A 22,445-nucleotide genomic window follows, 5' to 3' on the forward strand; every position below is an offset into this window, starting at 1 on the left:
AAAGGAAAGAAAGCTAATCTACTTGATCTATTTCACAATAACAAACTTCAAGTTCTGAAAATAATAAAGTCACATTCTAGTAGACTTGTAAAACAATTTTAATGTTTACTCAAAATAAATGAGATGTCATCATTAGCCCTTATCTTACACTTGAAAAATGGAGACAATTGTTCAGAATAGAAAGGGAAACAGCTATTAGAGTTTAAGCTCAAGTTTCAAGAAAAATTCAGATAAGGCAGGTAAAAACTCTAGATACTTTTCCACTGTCCAACATCACCAAACATTAATTTCCACATACCTTTTATTTCATAAAAATATAAATATTTATTAGAAATAGTATGTTTAAGATTAGTTTTTCTTTCTAAATAACATGATTTCTTGCCTTAAAGGAAGATTCCCTAATAGTGCCACCTATTTCATAAACTGTCCTGCAGTTTTGTGCTTTTTAAAAATTCTAATTTACTTTGATTTAAAGAATAAATATCTCATACCGATGGTGAACTATTTTATCACCCCAAAATACAAATGATCTGTATTTTACAATGAAGAAATTCATAGCATTTACCACCACATCACTGTACTATGATTGGACTGACTGAAGTATGGGCCTGTGTATATAGATTGAAGAATAAAAAAGAAATGCTTAAAAAAAAAAAAAAAGGCTTAGCTACATAAAATACTGTTAAATATCAAAACTCAGCAAACATAATCCAATTTTAAAGAAACTGATGAAAAATGCTTCCCCTAACATGAACTATGATTAGATAGTATTGTCTGTCAGGAAAATCACCAATTCAGTAGCTGATCTTTATGTGGAAACAAAAATAGGGCTTTGTCCTTATTCACAAGTACAGGGAAGAGACCACTCCTTTATTTAAAAAAAACCAAAAAACAAAAAACAAAAAACACCTAGATTAAATGTGAACAAGTAGCCCCAAATGTACAGTAAACCACCAACTACCCCCGGCTCCATAATGGCCATAATATTGTATTCTTCCAGTTATTTCTGGGAATTCAAAGAAAAACATTATAATCTTACTTAAAATAATAATAAAACTTGTAAAAATCAAACAGAACAACAGGACCTTGCGGTGATGAATTTTGTTCGTACCAAAAGTATAGTCAGAAATTCTATAAAAAAAAAAAAAAAAAAGCTTGCATACAATGACAGTGAAATCAGCATCCAGGCCAGGTCCTGTGTACACAACCTCTTCAATGCAGTGTAAGTTTCCTCTTAGCAGCCACCAACAATGAGCTCAAACGTAGTGAATCTATAATGTGGCTGATTTTCTAACACTATAAATATTAATAAGAGTGGCTAGTGCTATTATTTACATCTGTTGGCCGAATATTACTCTTGGGAAATAAACACCGGACTTTTTTCTTAACAAGTGGCTTCTCATTGACAAGTTCTGGTCATTAGTGAACTTGAATGAATCTTAGCTCACTTCCTTGTTTTGCAGGACATTTAACTCCTTGCTTCTTTTAAAAGCTCCAGTGTTTTTTAGGCAACCACTACAATACATTCTCCCCCCTTTTTCAATTTACTTCCCTTCTTTTCCCTAAGGTAGACCCTCTGTAAACCTAAAAACATATGGTAATTTAATATACAAGGTTTCTCAAAGTGCAAAATATGTTACAGATAGTTTCTTAGACTTCATTTAAACACAGCATTTTATACAATACAGTACAGTTTGAGATTTCTGCTCATAAATTATACCACTAACAGATAACTACTTTAAAAGGGCTGACCACCTAAGTAACCCATTGTCTTCTTACACAAAGTTAGTACAATGGAACTTTACAAGCTTTGTTCAGACCAAAATAAAGTTATTCTTACACTTAATCACATATATACATATTTTTAAATGCTCCTTAAATGCCTAAGTATAGATAGACAAATTTGCCTGTCAATAGGCAAATTCTTATGAATTATCTTATAGTTCAGTTTCAGATTTACACATAAAGATTGCATACAATAATTAAAAAAATAATCTGGGGAGCAATTCATTTTGCTACTTCAAAATCTGCTCATCCTGTAATTCTCTTGGAAGGGTTCTTGACCGCTGTAGAACCACATTAAGTTCTTCAATTACCCTTGATGGTAACTTATGATCAGAGTCCAAAGTAGCCTTGCTATTCCTGTCCTCAGTCTTCCTCAATGTCTTTAGTCCTTTATGGCCTTTTGGTTGCCCGAGTGGGGCTTCAGGCTCTGTGTCCTCCAGGCAGTTGAAACTCCGATGTTTTCGGGTTCGATTTCGAAGTTTATCGTCCTTGTGCTCCAGGCAGTGGGCCACCATAGAAGCTCTCTCCTTTAAGCTCGAGTCCACGGACTCTCTATCACACTTTTCAACGAGCCGCAGCCTTTCAAGTTCTGCTCTCGCACTCTAAAAATAAAATAAAATGTCTCACAGGGAAGCAAGATTTGGCACAATTCAGGTTTAGAAAGTGCAATCCACATAAAAGTTGATGCTTCCTATAAAAGAGCTCATTTCTATGACTTAGGTCCTAACTTTACTTCGATAAAAGTGACATGTCTTAATTTATATACTAATCTTAGAGCTACAAAATCAACTACAGACAGTCCCTGGCTTACAATGCTTCGATACGATTTTTTGACTTTACAATGGTGCAAAACAAATATGCATTAAGTAGAAAGCATACTTCAATTCTGAATTTTGATCTTTTCTCCAGTTAGCGATGCCTGGTAGGACACTCCCTGGTGACACTGGGCAGTGGCAGTGAGCTGCAGCTACCAGTCAGCCATGGACTCAGGAGGGTGAATAACTGATACGGTGTGCTGTGTTGCCAGATGATTCTGCCCAGCTGGAGGCTAACATAAATGTTCTGAGCACGCTTAAGCTAGGCTAGGCTAAGCTACAACATTCCATAGGTTAGTTGTATTTAACGTATTTTGTATTTTATGTATTTTCACCTTAGGGTGAGTTTATTGGTATGTAACCCCATCATAAGTTGAGAAACATCTGTTAAATGCAATCCATGGAAATTCATTTTAACATGCATTCAACATACCACTTCAAAGACGTCTTTTGGGTTACCCACATTTACTCTCACTTCATACTTACCTCTTCTAACTCACTCCTGCTTAGATGTATCTAGCAAGATTTCTGGTTTTTTTTTCCCCCTTTTGTTTAATTAGTTCACTGAAGTGTGAACCTTGTATACACATAGGAAATGATCAGTAAGTATTTTTGAATGAGTAAATGAAGAAAAGTTTAAGCAGTTTCCAGTATACAACAATGTTCTATTTTCTTATCTATTTTCCTTAATTCCAGTAGATCCAAACATAAATTTATAACAGAAAATTCAAGTGGAATAAAAATATTTTCATGAATATAATGTACAAATAATTTTAAAATTTGGAATTTTCTGGTAAGATTCTGATTATACATCTTAAGTTATACACATTTTTCCTACTCTGAAATTTATTGGAAGAAATGTTTAATATCTAGCTTAATTCCAAAGTTTCATTAGAATATGTTAAAATGATTCAGTCACCTCCTATCAGGCCCCACCTCTAACACTGGATTACATTTGAACATGAGATTTGGGTGGGGATACAGATGCAAACCATACCAGTAGTGTACTTCAAATTTCAGCATTATGGATGATATTACTTGGCCCCTACATTCTGTGTCTAAGAGAGCCCTGGAGTTTTTATGTTTTGAATGGAAATAATAATATGAAACAGAGTCTGTCTCTCTCAGTGGCAGAGAGAGTAGTTTTTACTTATCATAGCTAGAGAATGGTATAATGAATGGGTTCTCACAGCAAATCACTCATATGGCTTTAGCCTGTGCCTTCATATTTTCCATTAAATCCAGAGGCAAGCCAATGGTTACAGAGGTCTTAGGACACCAAAAAGTAACATGACCAATATGTACAGAGTATATTAGAAACTCTCTTAACTGGCTTTCATTACCAAACTCACTGTATTAATCTTCATGCTGTAAAATACATAATCATATCAATACATTTAATCATCACAACAACACTTTAAATGCTTTAAACTCCATATTATTCATAGTTTAAAGTAAATTGTCTTTATCTTGCAGATGCAGAAATAGAAACTCGAAGAAAAAAATTTGCCCAAGGTCGCACAAGTGAGAGCCTGGGAGAGGACCCCAGGTTGGCCTTTCTGAAACCAGCGTACTTCTTTCTACCACATCAAACTGTGCTCAGGATACCAACAGCAAAGATGGGCTTATGGGTGGGATTCTATGTCACAATTTTCTGCTTCAGTGCATCATCATTCTTCGCTCATTATTTTTGTTTTACAGATATTGCTTTTAAAATAGCAATTTTGAAAAAAACTAACGAATTATTCCATATCATCTTCCAAGTTCCTTAATATTTTGTTTCAATATACGTTAAAGATATGCTAGTCATTATTCTAATAAAGTCTCATGTATAATGTCACTTAATCATGTGACATTTATTAACCCCATATGCTTACAGATAAAGCAGCTTAGAACAATGGAGTTAAAGTAAGATATCCATGATTTTATAGGGACTCAGCAGGAGGACCACAGGTAGTATCTAGTTTGTGCATTCTTAAGCATTCTGTTTGCGTCTTCATGTGTGATTTCCTCTGCCAACAACCTGGCATTTTCAGCTGGCTCACTACTAATTTCCTCAATTAACTTTAGAAGTCACTTTCGCCATGAAGCCTTCCCTACCTGGATAAGGTATTCTCATATGACTTTCAATAGGACTGAATGAAAGCCAGGCATAGCCACAAAATTTATCAATCTGCCAACAACTTCTTTGAAAAGTAATTCTTCTTGAATATAATCATTGTTATGACTAATTTTTATTAATATACCCTACTTAATAATATTTTAACTCACTTTTCATTTTTACAACAAAGGGTCAAAAATGGTTATTTTGTAAATATATTTTTTAAAATTTTTATATGAATCTAATTCTATGGCAAATATTTTAATGGTTTATATGAAATTTTTTTAAAAAATTATATTATTGCCTTATAAAGTAAGTTTCATTGTGCTTTTCCAACATTAGAACAGTTAAAAAATGTCTTTGCCAAATTTATCAAATCACCAAACTACCTTATTACAAAAGCGCTTGGTTTATTTTAAAGACTCAGAAATTTTCCAGTAATTGATAATGCATTCTAATTCTTTTAAAAGCTTGTAACACTTCATAGTTTCAGTTCATCAGTTTTCCTATCTTAAATATGTTAAAAATTGTCTCTGAAATTGTGGATTTGGGATAAGGCTAAGAAATTATTATACAGTCAGTCATCATCTATACTAGATACTGGTGAATGCATTTTGATCCCAATATTTTGCTTTGCTCGATAACTGATTCGAAGGCAATGTCAAAAGAAGCTACAGTCACTGTAGGGTGTATCTCTCTCTATGTTAGTTTCATCTGTTCAGCCTGTGTCCGCTGTCCTGGGTTCCTGGGAAATGTAACTCTTAGAATTTTAAGATGCTTGATTAGATAAGGAACTCTCTGCAGAGCAGTTTATTGCCAAAAAAAAAAAAAATTGAGGTACAGAAAATGGTACAGAAAAAAATAAAATGGAAGAAATGACGAGGTCATGATTTCTTGGAGACACTTACTTTGATTACATCAGGGCAGAACGTCTAAGCAGTAAACAAAGGACCATTATTTTTGAAGCTTTTCTCTTTCAGAGAAGGAATATTACAGTGAGATAGATGTTCAAGAAAGGATATGCACAAAAAGTTTAAAAATCTAATCACTAGGTCAAAATGGCTTCTGTCTTTCAAAAGTTATTTATGTTTGGAGAGCAAAAGATTTGAACAACTTAATTCCAAATTTAGGCTCAAGGAAGATATAAGAACACATTCTAACTGCTTTTCCTTTTGGTTTCAGGGAGTCAATTAAGACACTGAAATATGTGTTGGTCCCAAGGTGGCTAACGAGTTTTGAGCGTCAACAGCCCATGTTCTTTGCTGAAGAGGCCAAAGTTCATGTCAAGATTGATGTCGCTTATGCTCTCCCAACCCTCAAGGTGAGAAGGAAAACAAGCAGTAGCTTTCATGAAAGATGCCAAATTTTTTTGATTCTCAGGGGTCATCTTGTAGGTCCTTAAATTAACTGAGACACCCCACCAGTTCCCAAAGCACTGAAATGTGATTATATAACTAGAAAGTTCAGTTACCAGGGCTCCAGACATATTCTGCTATGGGCTTACTCTGAGGGTGTTTTAAGTAAGCTTGTAAAATGAATTTGAAGTTGTGATTTTACCATCAGAATTTCTATACGCATATTTAAAATTGGCTACTTTAGAGGTAAGAAAATAAGTAGTATTGTGCATATGTGATTGGGTGGTCAATGACGTTAAAATAAAAGGTATAAGGTTATTCACACTGTTTTCTTGTTGTATGTGATTATTACCATGCTTTTCAAAGTGATGATTATTGTGCTTTTGAAGCCAATGAAGTAATTAATGACCTAATCACATTATGACACAGGAAAATATATTCTATAATTGAATATAAAACAAAAGCCTAACCTACCTCGATATTTTTCCGGGCCAGGGTTGCATTCCCCTCATGCTGTATAGGAATCAGAGGCAAACCTCCAATTTTGGGATTTTTGGTTATTGAACGTTTTCGTTCCTTTCCAGCTGGTGGCCATATATCATTTTCATGCTGTGGAAACACAATTTCTTGCTGTTGGTGTGTGATTTTATTATGTGGTATACTATGTCATATAGCCACTTGGTTTCTTTCCCACACATCCACATCAAGTGATCTGATTTCCATGAGAATACCATTTGTGATTATGATGTTGACTCCGGTGGCAGCATCGCTCCAGGACATGAAACTCTTAACTGAACTGAGCTTTGAGGTCTCAGCTCAATTTCTAAGTTTCAAATACATGCCTTCTATACTACTTATCAAACCAAAAGGGGAAAAATATTTGAGGCAACTGGAAATCTCTTTGTGGAAGAAAAATAGGACACTTGTCGACACTGCTAGGCCACTGTAATATATGTAACTATACATTTACACCAAATATGATTTCAGTGTAAAACTAATTTTATCTTATATATCCCACATCAACCTAAGGCATGACTATCAGAAAAATTAGCCTAACTTTATGACATCCTGAAAAATGTTACTATTTTATCTAATTGAATTCTAAAGAAATATAATCTTTTTACTCATTTAAACATCTTTACTGAAAATCATTGTACAACGGAGAGTGGGGCACATTTGTTCTCAAATCATTGACTATATATTCTTGCCTTCTAAACAGTTATACATATGACTGGAGAAAGGTTAATCTGGAATGGGGATAAATGTCCACAGGTAAAAATATAAGCTCTGGAGTGATTAATCTTTGATATATACATACAAAAAAATCTTTAAAGAATTTTGTACTCCCCAGAGTAGTTTAACTTTCTAGAATTTGGAAAAAGTATATCGACTTTCAAACAACAATCTATGAAGGAAACACAGAATACCAAGTATAAAACGAAAAGTTCACAGATAATGTAATGAAACAAAAACCATATAGTAAACTATATAGCTAAATGCCTACTCTTTATTTCCCTCAATTCTTAAGCAACAGATTACTGTTCTTATGTTGCAGTTCTTATTTTAATATGTTGTTTTATGACAAAGAACTCATTTAAAGAAATATTTACTGTCTACCCACCATATAATAACAGCTAATTTAACTAAGGGGCAAACTGCCAACCTGCATGTTTATCAATGTACATGTGATTTTCATTTATTCCTCAATGATCTTACAGTGCAAATCCTTTTATGTGCATCATATCTACCCTTGAATGTTAGTGAAACATTTACCTTAGTTCAGCAAATCTATAATGGTAGGTTGTACAGTATTTCAGTTGGAAGGTTATAGCTTCATATTACTTTTATGACATGGTACCAAACATGGTTAAAAAAAGGATATTATATATCATATAATTGCAATGTTCCCAACACATAAACCTGGGAGAAAACTGAGAGGGAATTAGGTGATTCTGTGAATTGCCCTTTCACTTTCAAATCACTAATGTATAGTACATACGTGAAAATATATTTTGAAGAATCTAAGAGCAAATGAGGTTCCCAAATCCATATTTTTCTTTTCTGAAATAGTATACAACTGTGAATACCAGCTAACTCTCCTTGAATTGAACTAAGAGGCATTTTTTTTCTACTTTACATCCAAGTGATGTGTTCTGATTTAACATTTGTAGTTATTTGAAAATGACTTCAAAAGTCTTACAGCATGGATCATATAGGTGAGGATCAAACTTTCATTTTATAACCAAAGACCACATCTAAACATCTCCATTTCTGTCTTCCAATTTTCTAACCTTTGCCTATCTTTCCAGCTAACTAAATTTAGTTTCATTCATTTTAACAATTCTTTTCATTCCTTGAGACCTCTAATCCAACACCATTCTTCTCACAACATTTTTTACTACTTCCCTCATTGCCTGGCTTGGATTTCATAGTCAGTCAGTAAACTCACTTCCTTGTAAATATCTTCAAGTCCAAATTTTATCTGATTACTTATTTATTTTCTTGCTCCTTTGTCTTCTATCATATTTGCCTGACAAAGCCCCAAACCTAATTAAACACAATTCAACTTATTTCATGAGTGCCTGCCAGTTGATGGAGGACAAAAATAAATTACTCTGTAGATCCATCACACTTTATATTTAACCTTAAATTTTAAGAAAGCATTCAGCACTGCCCTGAAGTTCTACCACGGGACAACTGGCTTCCTCACTCTCTGAAGATTATTTTTCTCCTTTGCCTCTCACCTTACACTTCAAAAACGCTGCCTGCATCACATGTGGTGATTTCACTGATTCAATCCAACAATTTTTACTGATCACTTAAGAAAATACTTCTCCCATCATGAAATGTACCAATCTCCTTGCATCTATAGTCATATAAGTGAGTTTATTTCTTGCAATCAATATTTGCTCATTGCAAATAACTTATCCAGTCATATCTATAATTGCTCAGTAGGCCATACATTGAGGTGGTCAATAATTTGAGAAGAAATGTGCCACACTCTCTGCAGTACAATGATTTTTAATAATGGATAACCGTGCACTAGATCATATCATTTCATCTGTGTTCAGAGCCTCTGCTGGTTTAATAACATCTCTCCTCTTCTATCCATTTTTTCTTCCTGACTGGATTGTCTTCACATAATGTATGCAAGTACACACTCTCCCATCTTAAAGACAAATCAAAACTCCCAAACCTACCTTCACCTCTAGCAAGTCACAACCTCATTTAATCACATAAGCAAATTACTTGACAAAATTTTCTGTACCCTTCACTTGGTTTTCCTCCTTTCTTACTTCTTATCACTGCTTTTGCTGATTTTTTTTTCTCTCCCTCTCCCTCCTCCATGCTTCCCTCTCCACCTCAAACCTTCTCCCCCAGGCATCTCATCTAATCCTATAGCTTTGAATATAATCTAAGTGCTGACTTCTCCCAAATTCACATTTTAGCCCCAAACCTGTGCCTGAGTTTTTGATCCACACATCCAACCTGCTGCCCAGCATACACATCATGTATCTAACAGGCGTCTCAAATTTTATGTGGCCAAAACAGAAGTTACCATTTCCTTCTACATCTCTGATGATCCCACTTACATCTGACAGTTGCCAAAAAACTAGAATTTTTTGATTTCTACTCTTCCTCTCAAACTGCAATAGCCAATTGACACAGGAGTTAAGAAGGAATTACTTAGCAGACAGCAAGTGCATGGGAGTCCTTGGTACGGCTTTTCTTTTTAATGAAAAGCAGTCCCAAGCCATTTTCTAACAAAGAGCAGCCTGCAACCTAGGAGCTTGCAAGGGTGAATGCCTGCAGGAACTAAGGACTAGACATTTTTCAAGATGGCGGCTCCATCTTCCCTTCTCTGCCAGCCAAGTGCATTGTAAGGAGCCCACAAGATGGTGTCAATCAACCGGAAAGCCCATTTGCATAAGAAGATTAGGGTGGGGGTGACCAGCCTTACCCATACACTATGTAAACGCCATATCTGATCGAACCAATCTGTGAGCCCTATGTAAATCAGACACCACCACCTCAAACTGGACTATAAAACTGCGCATTCTGCACCAGTCAGTCCTTTATGCTTGGAGGCCCCTTCCTGTATAGAGGAAGCTGTTTCTCTTTCTCTTCTCTTCTACCTATTAAACCTCCTGCTCCTAAACTCCTCGTGAATGTCTGTGTCCTAAATTTTCCTGGCGTGTGACAAGGAACCTTAGGGTATACACCACAGACAACATAGTCGCTTCACAATAATTCCAAAAGCCTTATTGGCTCTACCTTCAAAATATTCCTGAATCTTAATTTGTCTTACCATATTCATTGTTACCACCTTAGTCAGAGCTGATATCTTCTTTCCTATAGCTGTTCATCCCACTTGCATCTTTGACCCTCTATACTGCAGACTCAACAAAGTGAACAAAATTTTTTTTTTCATTTAGAATTAGATTATGTCCTTCCCTTGTTTCAAATTATTAAGCAGGAACTACATAATCTGTCACACGCCTTCCTCATCTCTAATATCTTCCCTTCATGATGTTTATAGAATAAAACAAGGCAGTGATGACGTCTCAGGACCTACCCTGCTGGCCCCATCCCTGAATGATCCTTCCTGGAAGCCTGCATACTCCCCTCATTTCAGACTGGTCTCAGCTCACCTGTCATCTGCTCAGAAAGACATTCCCCGAGAACTTTGCTCAATTAGTGCCTTCCTTATGTCAGTCACACTCTCTCCTTACCTGACTTGATTCTCCTATCTTATCACACAGATACCCGTTTGAAATTTTATCTGATTACTGATTTTCTTACCCTATTTCCTATTTTAGAAATACTAACTGAACATGTACTTGACATACAAGTCAAATATAATGAAGAGTCCTTCTTTTCATGCAGTTTACACTTGAGTAAGAGAGGCAGACATGAAATAGCTAATTACATGGTTTTTTTTTCTTTATTAATTAGTGTCACAGTGGAGAAGTACAGGATGCTAAGGGTGATACTTGAAGGTCTAATTCATCTGAAGGTCAGGAAAAGTTTCTCTGAGAATGGGATATTTAAGCTAAAGTCTAGAGGACTTTTGAGGCAGGGGTGTGGAAAGGATGGAGATGACAAAAATACTCTGAATACCAAAAATAGTTCATTATAAGGGCTGTTTACTGTTAATTCACATACATGTTTGTGTGTATGTCTACACTTTTAACATATCTATTAATATTTGCTATTTTGCTGTTTCCCTACAGAGATGAACCATAAATCCTTAAATCCAAGAAGGCTTCTGTGTTTATCTTAAGGGAGGACCTGAATAATACCAAGAACTAAAAAGAACAGAGAAAGATTATTAGGCTATATCTTTGAGACGAGGACTAGGATTAAAACATGAGACAGTGAGAAATAACCTCGTAGTAAGATAAGGCTTCGCTTCCTGCATTCATTCCTTAACTTTCAACTGCAGAGTCTACTGACTCCAATTATAAAAACAAAAACATCAATTTAGTTTTGCCACAAACGACACTGTAATAGTTTTATACTCTATAGTCCCAACTTTACAAAAAGACTTCAAATCCAGTTTTTTGTTTTTCCTAAAGCAGAACTCGAGTATCTGTGGCCTAGTGCAGTGGCGCATGCCTGTAATCCTAGCACTTTGGAAGGACGAGGTGAGTGGATCACCTGAGGTCAGAAGTTTGAGACCAGCCTGCCTAACATGGTGAAACCCCATGTCTACTAAAAATACAAAAATTAGCTGGGTGTGGTGGTGTGCGCCTGTAATCCCAGATACTCAGGAGGCTGAGGCAGGAGAATCACTTGAACCCAGAAGGCAGAGATTGCACTGGGCTGAGATCACACCACTGCACTCCAGCCTGGGCAACACAGTGAGACTCTGTTCCCATCTCCCCCCCAAAAAAAGAAGTTGAATATCTGAATTTTAATAAGTTACAAAAAAAAAAAAAAAAGAAGAAGAAAAAAGAAGGAGAAGGAGGAGAAGAAAAAATAAAGCCTCTAAAAAGTTAGCAGCCAGTCTCTTATGCACATGTTTTTCCAGGTAGTAATAGTAGAGAGATAGGCTGAGAAGAGCTGTGTTTATTAACCACTGGAAAGGTTAATACATTAAATGAACAGAGCAAACTACTTTCAGAACAAATAAGAACTAGATTTTGGAGTGAGCTAACTTATTCCTTGTAAGGGAAACAGAAAAATACCTCTTCAGTAATAAAGAATGGCAACTTAATCGTTACCAATGAATTTCAATGCTCCATGAGAAGCATTGTTGGGAATTTAGCTAGACAAGGTTGCGAAACAAACCAGTCCAATTAATGGGACTATTTAACCGTTCCTCAAAAGGCTAAGTCCTGCTCTAGGGAGGAAAACAAATACAGAACTGAGTATGAGTATTGGCCTCAGACACCCGTGTGTTTAAACTACTAATTACATATATGGTCCTGAGCAAACAACAAAATCTTTGTTTTATAAAGCCAAAAAACATATTGTATGGTTTGCTGCAGGGAATACATGAGTTATTCTTATGAAGTATCTAGCACACAATAGTTATTAAAGAAAAGTAGGTTCCTGTCCTTGTTTCTGGAAAGGCAGGGGTGGAGAGAGTGGGGGAACAAGAAGGGAAACAGAACACTTTTCTAAATGAAGGTCTATGTGGGACTCTGGTAGGATGACAGCTTAGAAAAGTCCCTCTTTCTTACACGACCATTTTAAAGCAACATACCTCACCTAAGCCAAGGAGGCTGTGGGGCTGGCAGAAAAGAAGCTTTAATGGAATAAACTCTCTTTCAAAAGGTAATGAATACATTTGAACTTTAATACACTATTTTAAAAACTAAGAAGGGGAGAATCAAAGTTTATGCCAATTGTATATACATTTAAAATGCTTATTAAAATTCTTTAAAAATCACCATCACACTAAAATTTCCTGTAAACAGTTATTATACTCTACTCTACTGGATAGTTCAAACAAATCTCATACCTGGGCAATAAAGATACTGGTCATCCACTCCATCTGAGCTCGTGAACTATCACAACACAGGTGCCTGCAAAATGAGGTGTATAAACTATGTCATTCACAAAGACAATTGACTATTCTCTAATCTGTTGGGCGATTTGGTGATCAAAAATCTCTTTGAGTTTCTCCTGATTAATGACATAACGCAATCACGAAAGTGGGACATTGCAGTACAAGTTGTTTTGGTCTTCTGCTAAATGTACAATACAAAGTTATACTGTAAATATATTGGTTTAAACAAAATACAACTGAAGGCTTTGGTAAATGCTGCAAAACGATCACCAATATTTTTTGGAAAGGCAGAAAAATCAATTTCATTTTGCCTTTTCAAGGACATGATGGTAAAACACTGTTTTCCACTGAAATTCTGAGCCTGAGAAGAAAAATATGTGCACATTCTCTTAAGAGCAGATCTTTCTTTTAAAAAGGCCGAGACATAGTCTCCATCATTGTAATTATAAACACTAATACCCACAGATTCATACAAAATAAAACTACACCAGAAACCACTGCATATCCAATAACAGCGATTAAGTAACCTTTTACTGAAAGCTTCAATACAACAGAGACCTTGTCCTGAAGGCTCCTGTAGTCTATTAGGGGACTTAAGCATGTAGACAAATAAATTACAACACAGTGAGAAAAAGCAAAAATAAAATTGAATGCAAACACAGAAACCACAGACTTGGGGATGAGGAGAGGGTTGTTTTTTATAAGAGGAAAAATTTATAATTGATACCGGAAAGACCTAACGGGCATTTCAAAGTAATTGTATTTTTTACATTCCTGTATTATCAAAATAATTGACCTGAAAAATGTTGAAAATGAAATTTCTAAAAAATGTGTGTTTTCTTCTTTAGAACCTCATGAAAACATTGTCTTTCCCTATTACCATGTCCAGGAAAACCATTCCTGCCACAAATCATTTTAATTACGTACCTTGTTTATAAAATGCTGTAGGTGCAAAGAAGAAATAAATAATGATCAGAGGTGAGAGCTATTAGATAAGGCTTTGGGGCATTTGAGTTATGATTTCAAAGAACAGTGACAGTTGAGTTGCTTGGGTCATCATGGGGAGAATGAAAGTATGAAAGGAAGGAGAAGCGAAAAGTATGAACAAAGGTATAGTAGAGGCACCATGTACATCACACATGCAGATCTGAAACAGCAAGGAATGCGTGGGGAATAAAGATAGATGCTTGTTTTGTCATTAAGTGAAAAAGAAAAGCTGTGGGAGATGAAGTTGGCAGAGTCATATACAGCCTTGCATGCCACACAACAATTGTGTGCTTGACCCTATAGGTGAAAGAATTCACAGAAGTTTTAAAGCAGGAGAGATACATAGTACGGCATAGAAAACACTCCTCAATGGAGAGGTGGAGAATGTATGCCAAAACAAAAGCAAAGCAGAGGCCTGAAGAGCACTTAGGACTCCTGGAATAATCCGGGCAGATCAATGAAGGCCTGGCCCTGAGGGTAGACGGATGTAGGTGGATGAGGGGCACAAGGAAGAGGCAGATCACATGTGGCTCAGTCACTGATTAGACACAGGGAGGTGAAGAGAAGGCAATACCTAGTACAATCTCTAGAAATACTGGTAGATACTTGTAACAGTATATGGCAAAAAGTACATATATAGAAAGAACAGGGTTGAAAGCAGGATATATGGTTGTCATAAATCTGATTTTTGCTAGTTCTTATTCTTTTTAAAAACTATCACCTACTTATCTCATAAAAGCTGAATTCCACACTCTTAATAACTATGGAAGAAATCAGATGCAGTTTCACTTCAGAGGCATTGACAAATAGGATACATGGAACTTGAACCCTGATACAAATCTATTTTCCTCTTCTTAGGCTCAAAGTCTTTACAAACAACCCTAGTTTCATTTAGGCAAAACACTTTCTGTCTGTAGCTCTATCTGAAATTACTCTTTTCCTGAAATTGTCACCAATATATTATGTCCAAAAGTTGTCAGCTGTTAACTTACCAGTGATGTTTCTCAGAATATGCGGTCAATCCCCAACTGCATCACATAGAAAAAAAAACACACACATAAATTAAAAATGATACATTTTACAAGGCAGAAAACAGGATTAGATGCTAAGGAGATGAGATTTAATGGTGGGAATGTATAGACTTCCACAAGTGATGATTCAATGTGCTGGACTTAGCTAGAGGTGAACGCTAAATGCTAAGGGATCTGTCTACACATTTATATAGAGGGAAGGAGGCTTGTGATGACATGGGGCAGAGAGGAGACGTCTCTGAGAAGATACTCTTAACTGAATAAGGCCAAATGACTGAAATAAGATAATACAGAGAGACGTACGTACTGTTCCTGGGGGAAATTAAAGAACATGCCTATTAAAACACAGGTATATGCGCTAGGCTTAGAAACTGAGTATGAAGGAAAAAGTGAAGAAACTTTCGGCAACAAAATCTCAGAAGCAAGCACGTATAAATGATGTTCATGATACTAATTATTAGTGCAAACATTTATTAGCTAATCAAAGTAATCTGTGGTAAGATATTGTGGTGTAAACCAAATGCTGGGGTACATGAAGTGTTAAAGAGGCACACAATCTGTAGGAGGCGCCCACCTCCTCTCTACCACTTACATGCTATGGGTTTTCAGTACCAAAGTCAGTATAGTACAAAAGGGAAAATTACAGAGCCAGAATCAAAACATTGTAGAAGCCAAGCATCAGGAAGCTGGAGGGCAGCATTTGCTTTCCTGTGTGTAGACTTGCCCTCAGGTTGTGATGTGACAGCTCAGGGAATGAGATGCAGAGGAAGCCATGTACTTCCCAACAGACAGGGCCCCCCTGGGATTTCTTACTTTACATAGAGAGACTGCAATCACCAAGGATCTTGGTCTCAGTGGGAACATCATCCCTCCTTATCTACTCATACTAGTTCCTTGATCTGCCGTAAGAACCCTGTGACAGGGGAAGCCACTTAAAAAAAAAATTGCCTAAAACTTACTTACTAAAAAGTTAGACTAATGCCACTGATCCCTAAATCCTTACACAGACATGTTTTCCCATCATTTTTTTCCTTTCATTACTTTCCTTTCAAACTGTACCTTGTTGGAGGCTTCATTTTCTTTTTCACTCCACGATAAAACTTCACGGAACTGACAGAAAACATTTTGTCATGTTTACTACTCTGTAAGGAAAACAAAATAATTTGTAATTAAATGGATTTACACATTTCCTTACATTTTCTTTGAGCATTAATGATTGGGTTTAGAATTGTTTAGTTTCTCAATGTTTCATAAAACGTACATTTCATGAGTTTAGTAAATGAAGACTCTTTTGATTTATAATACAATCAAATACATATTGATAATGTTGGATATATGCATGTTATATATGTGTACACCTGTATATATTATAGAGCCATGCACATGGCTCTATAATTCTTGATTCAAAAACACTTGGGGTCAGATGTGCATCATGTCATGGTTAATACTGAGTGCAGACTTGATTAGATTGAAGGATGCCAAGTATTGTTCCTGGGTGTGTCTGTGAGTGTGTTGTCAAAGGAAACTGACCTTTGAGTCAGTGGACTGAGAGAGGCAGACCCTTCCTCAATCTGGGTCAGCACCATCTAATCAGCTGCCAATGTGGCTAGAATAAATTAGGCAGGAGAAGATGGAAGAGCAGACTTGCTAAGTCTTCGGGCCTTCATCCTTCTCTGTGCTGGATGCTTCCTGCCCTTGAACATCAGACTCCAAGTTCTTCAGCTTTTGGACTCTTAGACTTACACCAGCAGTTTGCCAGGGGCTCTCGGCCTTCAGTCCCAGACTGAAGGCTTCACTGTTGGCCTCCTTACGAGGTTTTGGAACTCAGACTGAGCCACTACTGGCTTCCTTGCTCCTCAGCTGGCAGACGGCCCATTGTGGGACTTCACCTTGTGATTGTAGGAGTCAATACTCCTTAACCCCCCTTCATAGATACATCTATCCTATTAGTTCTGTCCCTCTAGAGGACCCTGACCAAATCACATCAGAAGTGATTTTTCATATTTTAAAAATATAATACAATGTATATGCCATATGTTTCGTAACTTCCCATCACCAATGTTGACTGGGACAGTACCCTGTATTCAAACATACTCATATTTTCAAGATAAAGGCTATATATATCTTCGTATTGTTTTGGGTCAGATTTTGCCAACAAATGAGTTGGGATTTTCTATACTTTTTGGATTTCGGAATTATGGAAAACAGACTCATGAATATATATGAACACATATTGAGGTATCTCAAATATCCAAATTAATGAAAACTATCCAAATTAAAACAGACTATTAAAAATTTACAGTTGGCCCTGGAGCAATTATATTTTCTTTACACCCCCTCTCAATACTCAGAAAGCAGTCAAAATGGAAAAAGGAGGAATATATGCTCATAAAATTAAAAATTAGTTTCATAAAGCAAATAGGTTAGGAGGATATAAAAGAAATACAGAGGAAAAGTAACCAGGAAGATGGTCAGAAATAATGCTGTGATGACCAAAGAGCTGGAATTTACATGGTGAATTTATTCCTAATCACTATTATCAGTTGAAGTTCACTATTATTATCATTGTAGATAATATGTTTATAAAAACATATTTAAAATTTTTCCCCTTATGGCTAGATTTCTAGAAATTTAACCACTGAGTCATAGGCTAAGAGTATGATTCAGAAAAAAAATCTTGTCTAAACTGATAGGGTACATTTATTTACCCTATCAAAAACACTAAGGTAACACAAATGTTAAGTGTGTATTTATGTATTTGCTAGCCATTTGCAGTTTTGATGTGGTAAACAGTTTATTGATGTCTTTACTTATTTGTTTGTACTAGTTCTTTATGTATTTAATACGAAATTTGTCTTTTTAAATGAAATATTCTATCCAAATTGCTCTTTGCCTTAACCTAGCTCATTGTTTACCTTATTTTTAATAAGTCAAACATAATGGCCTTTTAGGGTGTGCTTTCTTAACGTTTGCTTAAGTTTAAAGTGTTCTCACACAGCTGATAAATATTCAATTCCATGGTCTTGTAGCTTTAAGGGTTGTTTTTTTTAGGATTTAAATCTTTTGTCAATCTGGAATACATTTTTTTTATATGCAGTATAAATGATGTTAGACTTAAATTTTTTGTTGACAATATTCTACCCCCAATTTATTGAACAAACATCCCTTTAGACATGAATGTTTTGTGGCATATTTATTAAAATTAAATTCTAACATATAATTTTTACCTGAATTTATGGTACCATTGCTCCTTGTTCACTTTTATACAAGGATTATAATATTTAAGTATCTTAGTTTTACTGTATATCTTAATAGTTGGATGGAAAAATAATTCAAATTCATTTTACTTATCTCCCAAAATATCTTCAAATTATTCTTATCTATTTATCCTTTGAAGTTAATTGTCAAATATTTTTGAAAAGTTATAAAAGCAATTTTCTTTGCAAACTTGAAAATAATGGCATTAAACCTATAAATCAACATTAGCAGATTTAACATCAATTTTTCTCCTATCAGAGAAGTTCTATAGTTTTCTTCACATAAGCCTCCACTTCTTAAGGCTGTTTTCAAGCAGTTTATGCATTTTTCTCTTTTAAATCCAACTGGATCTTTGGATTTTGATTCTGTAGCCTGATAATTTGCTGAATTTTTTTGTTTTGTTTTGTTTTTTGAGACAGAGTCTCACTCTGTCGCGCAGGCTGGAGTGTAGTGGTGCAATCTCGGCTCAGTGCAAGCTCCGCCTCCCAGGTTCAAGCCATTCTCCTGCCTCAGCCTCCCGAGTAGCTGGGACTACAGGTGCCCGCCACCACGCCTGACTAACTTTTTGTATTTTTAGTAGAGACGGGGTTTCACCGTGTTAGTTAGGATGGTCTCGATCTCCTGACTTCGTGATTCACCCGCCTTGGCCTCCCAAAGTGCTGGGATTACAGGCGTGAGCCACCACGCCCGGCAATTTGCTGAATTTTAAGGAAGAACATTTTAACAATTTGAACTGTCTAGTATGAGGTAGCTTTGTAAGGTACTAAGTGTCCACAGTAGGGTATATTCAAGGAGAGGAGAGCTATGAGGAATGTATGCAGTATAGGTGACTCCTAGTCACCTGTGTCAGAGGTTAAATCAAATTACAACCAAGGTTTGTGTTTCTTTCCATAATTTAGATTGCTGTTCCCTCAGAAGCAGTCCCGACTGAGGCAGCAGGGTTGGCTGCAACTCTAGCAGTATGTGGAAGATAGGACTTGCATATTTGAGAATGAGAAACACTGTGCCTGAACCAGATAGTCTTGATTTACACAGGACATTGATGATTTCAAGACTGCCTACATTTTGAAAAACTTTTGGTAATAAGTAGTTTGAGAGTCTGAGGTAATTGACTGCCCAAGTCACTCCTGGCATGCAAGCTCATTACTTTATACCACAGCCTGTCAAAGAAACACAAATGATATAATTTGAGAGGAGTTCAGCAATTGTAGAAACACATTTTTTCCATTTCCATTTTGAAACTGAATATTCATAAAGAGGAGCTATATAGATCTTAATGGAAAGTTCTATAAAAGGAAATGTCGTTTGCCAAGTTCGCTTTACTGCTGGCTTATTACAACTTTCTCTTTTGGTATGTGTAATTTATAGGGAATTTCTCCAAAAAGTTCAATATACTAGACTATTATGAAGTCTGAAATGTGTTGCTTCAGTCACTCCATTTCAAAGTAAAGTTTTTAAGTTAGCCAATTAAATGAGCGTGCTTAAAAAATTATTCCTGGTACCTAAAAAGAGTTTGCCTATTAAAGTACAGGCAACTTTTAATGACCCCCTTTACCCATTTGCTTTCTTCACACTATTAACAGTATAATGGTAATATTCTCTGAAACCTCTCACCTTTTATGTAAATTAAGTCGGAAAACAATTAACATTTTCTGTGCAGGGAAAGGTTGCAGAACAAAAGATATCTTCCCCTGTGTATTACCCCAATTTGTTCTTAATGAGCATTCATAAATCAGCTCTAATTAACACAAAGTCTCTTTAAATACACTTCTCAATTTGTAATTTTTCCTCTCTTTTAACTAAATCATTTAAAAAATATATACAAGCACGCATATATTAATGGCAACCACTAAAACAAATGCTAACAGTTTACTCAAAAAAGTTGGGAGATTTTACTGTTGATAATTTACTATAAAAACACTTGAAAAGTTAACATTGCCAATGGCTTCACCATCAATATTAATAGGGACAGATCCGTAACATGAAAAAATAACAAAATGAAGTCATGTGTTGAAAATAACCGTAGTTTGAGTTTAAAGGAAAAGCATGAATCTCTCATCTGCTTTTCAAAACGCACAAATTAAAGTATCAGTTGCATTAATCTATTCTGACAGATATGCAAATATAATTTTCAAACACTTAATAATCAGACAATAATTCCATAACTCGAGGTTACTGTTATTAAAAAATGTGTTCGGTATCCTTAAAGAGCACTGTTTTCAGACAAGTTCTTGAGACTATCACTGCCTCTCAGGTTATATAAGTTAGCTCAATCTGAGCAAGATGATCCTTTCAAAAAGATAGATTCTTAAAGCAAAACTTACTCTGTTAAGCGATATGAGGCCCTTCATCTCACTTACAAAAACAATGTATCTGTAAAAGTCACTGCATGAACAGGCTTCCCTGTGGCAGATATTAAAGTGTACATCAGCTTGAGAGAAAATGCCGTAAAAACTGAATTGTTTGCATTTCCTTATTTAAAAATGTTTGACGCTATTTAATAAAAATAAACTTATTCTCTCCACATAAAATTACTTCAGCAAAAACACTAAAGTAATACAAACGTTAAATTTCCTTTGTAAGTTTCTGCATAGAGCCTTTGGAGTCCAATGCCTGGAAGTGAATTCTGACCCCGTCGCTTACCGTGTATGTGATTTTGGACAAGTTATGTAACGTCTTTGAGAGTCTGTTTCTTCATTTGCATAGTGGGAATAATAAGAGTACCAATTTCGTGGGGTAACTGTATAGATAAAATGAGATAATCCAAATAAAATGTATGGAACTCTGCTTCACATAGAGTAGCCACTTGAATGTTAGTTGCTGCTATTATTACTGCACTGTCATTACTACTACCACAAACTACTATATTTGTTTTTAGCAACCTTCTGTTGCTACACAATGAAGTGTCAGTTTCTTGATGGGACAAAAAAGTTCAGGTTGATTTCTATATATGCCAACTGCAAAAGTGATCCTTAACCAACATATTATGTATATGTAAGGACTGTGATTAAAGAAATCAGTCTTTTGAAAATCAAGGTGGGTGGTCCACTGCACAAAACCAAACAAAATTCTATCAGATTCAGTTCTACTTGACTAGAACAATAAGCTGTGAAGTCTAGCCTGTATTTTCACAAGCACAAACGTAAAGTTCATGAACCTTAAAATCTGATGTGTTCCATCACATAACCCCATAATTCTACAAAATCTACTATTCCTTTATGGGTAAAATGAAGAATGTTAGTAAATGATAGTAACCACTTGATACCCACACAGACTCCCTTCTGGATATCAAGTGGGGTTCAAGTGCAATATATAATATGAATCTGTGATAAGGGCCGCAGAATTCAGGCTGTTTTATTAGTCTCCTGCCTGAACATTCCATTGTCCATGAGGAAAGCAAACACGGAATGTATACACAGAACAGGATGCTACTATGATTTATTCATGCCCACATGGAGGCTTCTCTGCTGGAGGAATATACAGAGATAGTAATTAAAGCATAGGAAGTGCTGAACAGAAGCCACACAACACTACAGCCGTGGCTTTGGAAAGCTGCTTAACAATTTTTTCTTTGTAACATATTAACAGATGTTACAGTCTGGTCTTTCTTTGTGCATCTCCACAACAGAACACAGTGAAGCACCATTCACTTATAAGTGTGCAAGCAATGTTTACCCAAGTGAATTTTATAATTCAATATTAAAAAAGTATTTTCCAGGTCCTGCTGACTTCCATTCTACATTTAAAGGAATTGCCTTGGTACTACTTGAATCTCAAAGAGAGTTGTTGCTGCATACCCCCATGGGACCACCATCCAAAACAGGATAAAGAACATTTCTATCTAGAAAGTAACCCACTGACCCTTTTTCCTTGGCAATTCTGCAGCAAATTCTGTCCCCAACCTAAGCAAACACTTTCTGACTTCTATCACTATAGAATGGTTCTGCCTGTTCTTAGACTTCTTATGAACAGACTTATATGATATTATTTTGTGTCAAGCTTCTTTGGTTTCAAAGGTTTTAAAAATTCACCAATGTTGTGACTTGTGTTAATATTCATTTTTGTTGCTGAGTAGTATTCCATTATACAAATAGA

At 35.7% G+C, this 22,445-nt stretch overlaps 1 protein-coding gene across 5 annotated transcripts in view; it reads right to left on the reverse strand.

Moving 5' to 3' along the window:
- Window positions 1-80: 80 nt before the first annotated feature.
- The window catches only part of ARAP2 (ArfGAP with RhoGAP domain, ankyrin repeat and PH domain 2), a 178,468-nt gene continuing 156,103 nt past the window's right edge, over window positions 81-22,445 (reverse strand). For all 5 annotated transcript variants that reach the window (XM_028848385.2, XM_028848386.2, XM_015138193.3 and 2 more), the window contains 5 exons: window positions 16,152-16,234; window positions 15,054-15,089; window positions 13,027-13,090; window positions 6,531-6,665; window positions 81-2,387 (listed from right to left, as the gene is read on the reverse strand). In XM_028848385.2, coding sequence (XP_028704218.2) covers window positions 2,016-2,387; window positions 6,531-6,665; window positions 13,027-13,090; window positions 15,054-15,089; window positions 16,152-16,234 — 690 coding nt within the window. In that variant the 3' untranslated portion in view covers window positions 81-2,015. The remainder of the gene's footprint in view (window positions 2,388-6,530; window positions 6,666-13,026; window positions 13,091-15,053; window positions 15,090-16,151; window positions 16,235-22,445) is intronic.

The sequence above is a fragment of the Macaca mulatta genome, chromosome 5 (genome assembly GCF_049350105.2).
Source record: "Macaca mulatta isolate MMU2019108-1 chromosome 5, T2T-MMU8v2.0, whole genome shotgun sequence".
NCBI classification, from domain to species: Eukaryota; Metazoa; Chordata; class Mammalia; order Primates; family Cercopithecidae; genus Macaca; species Macaca mulatta.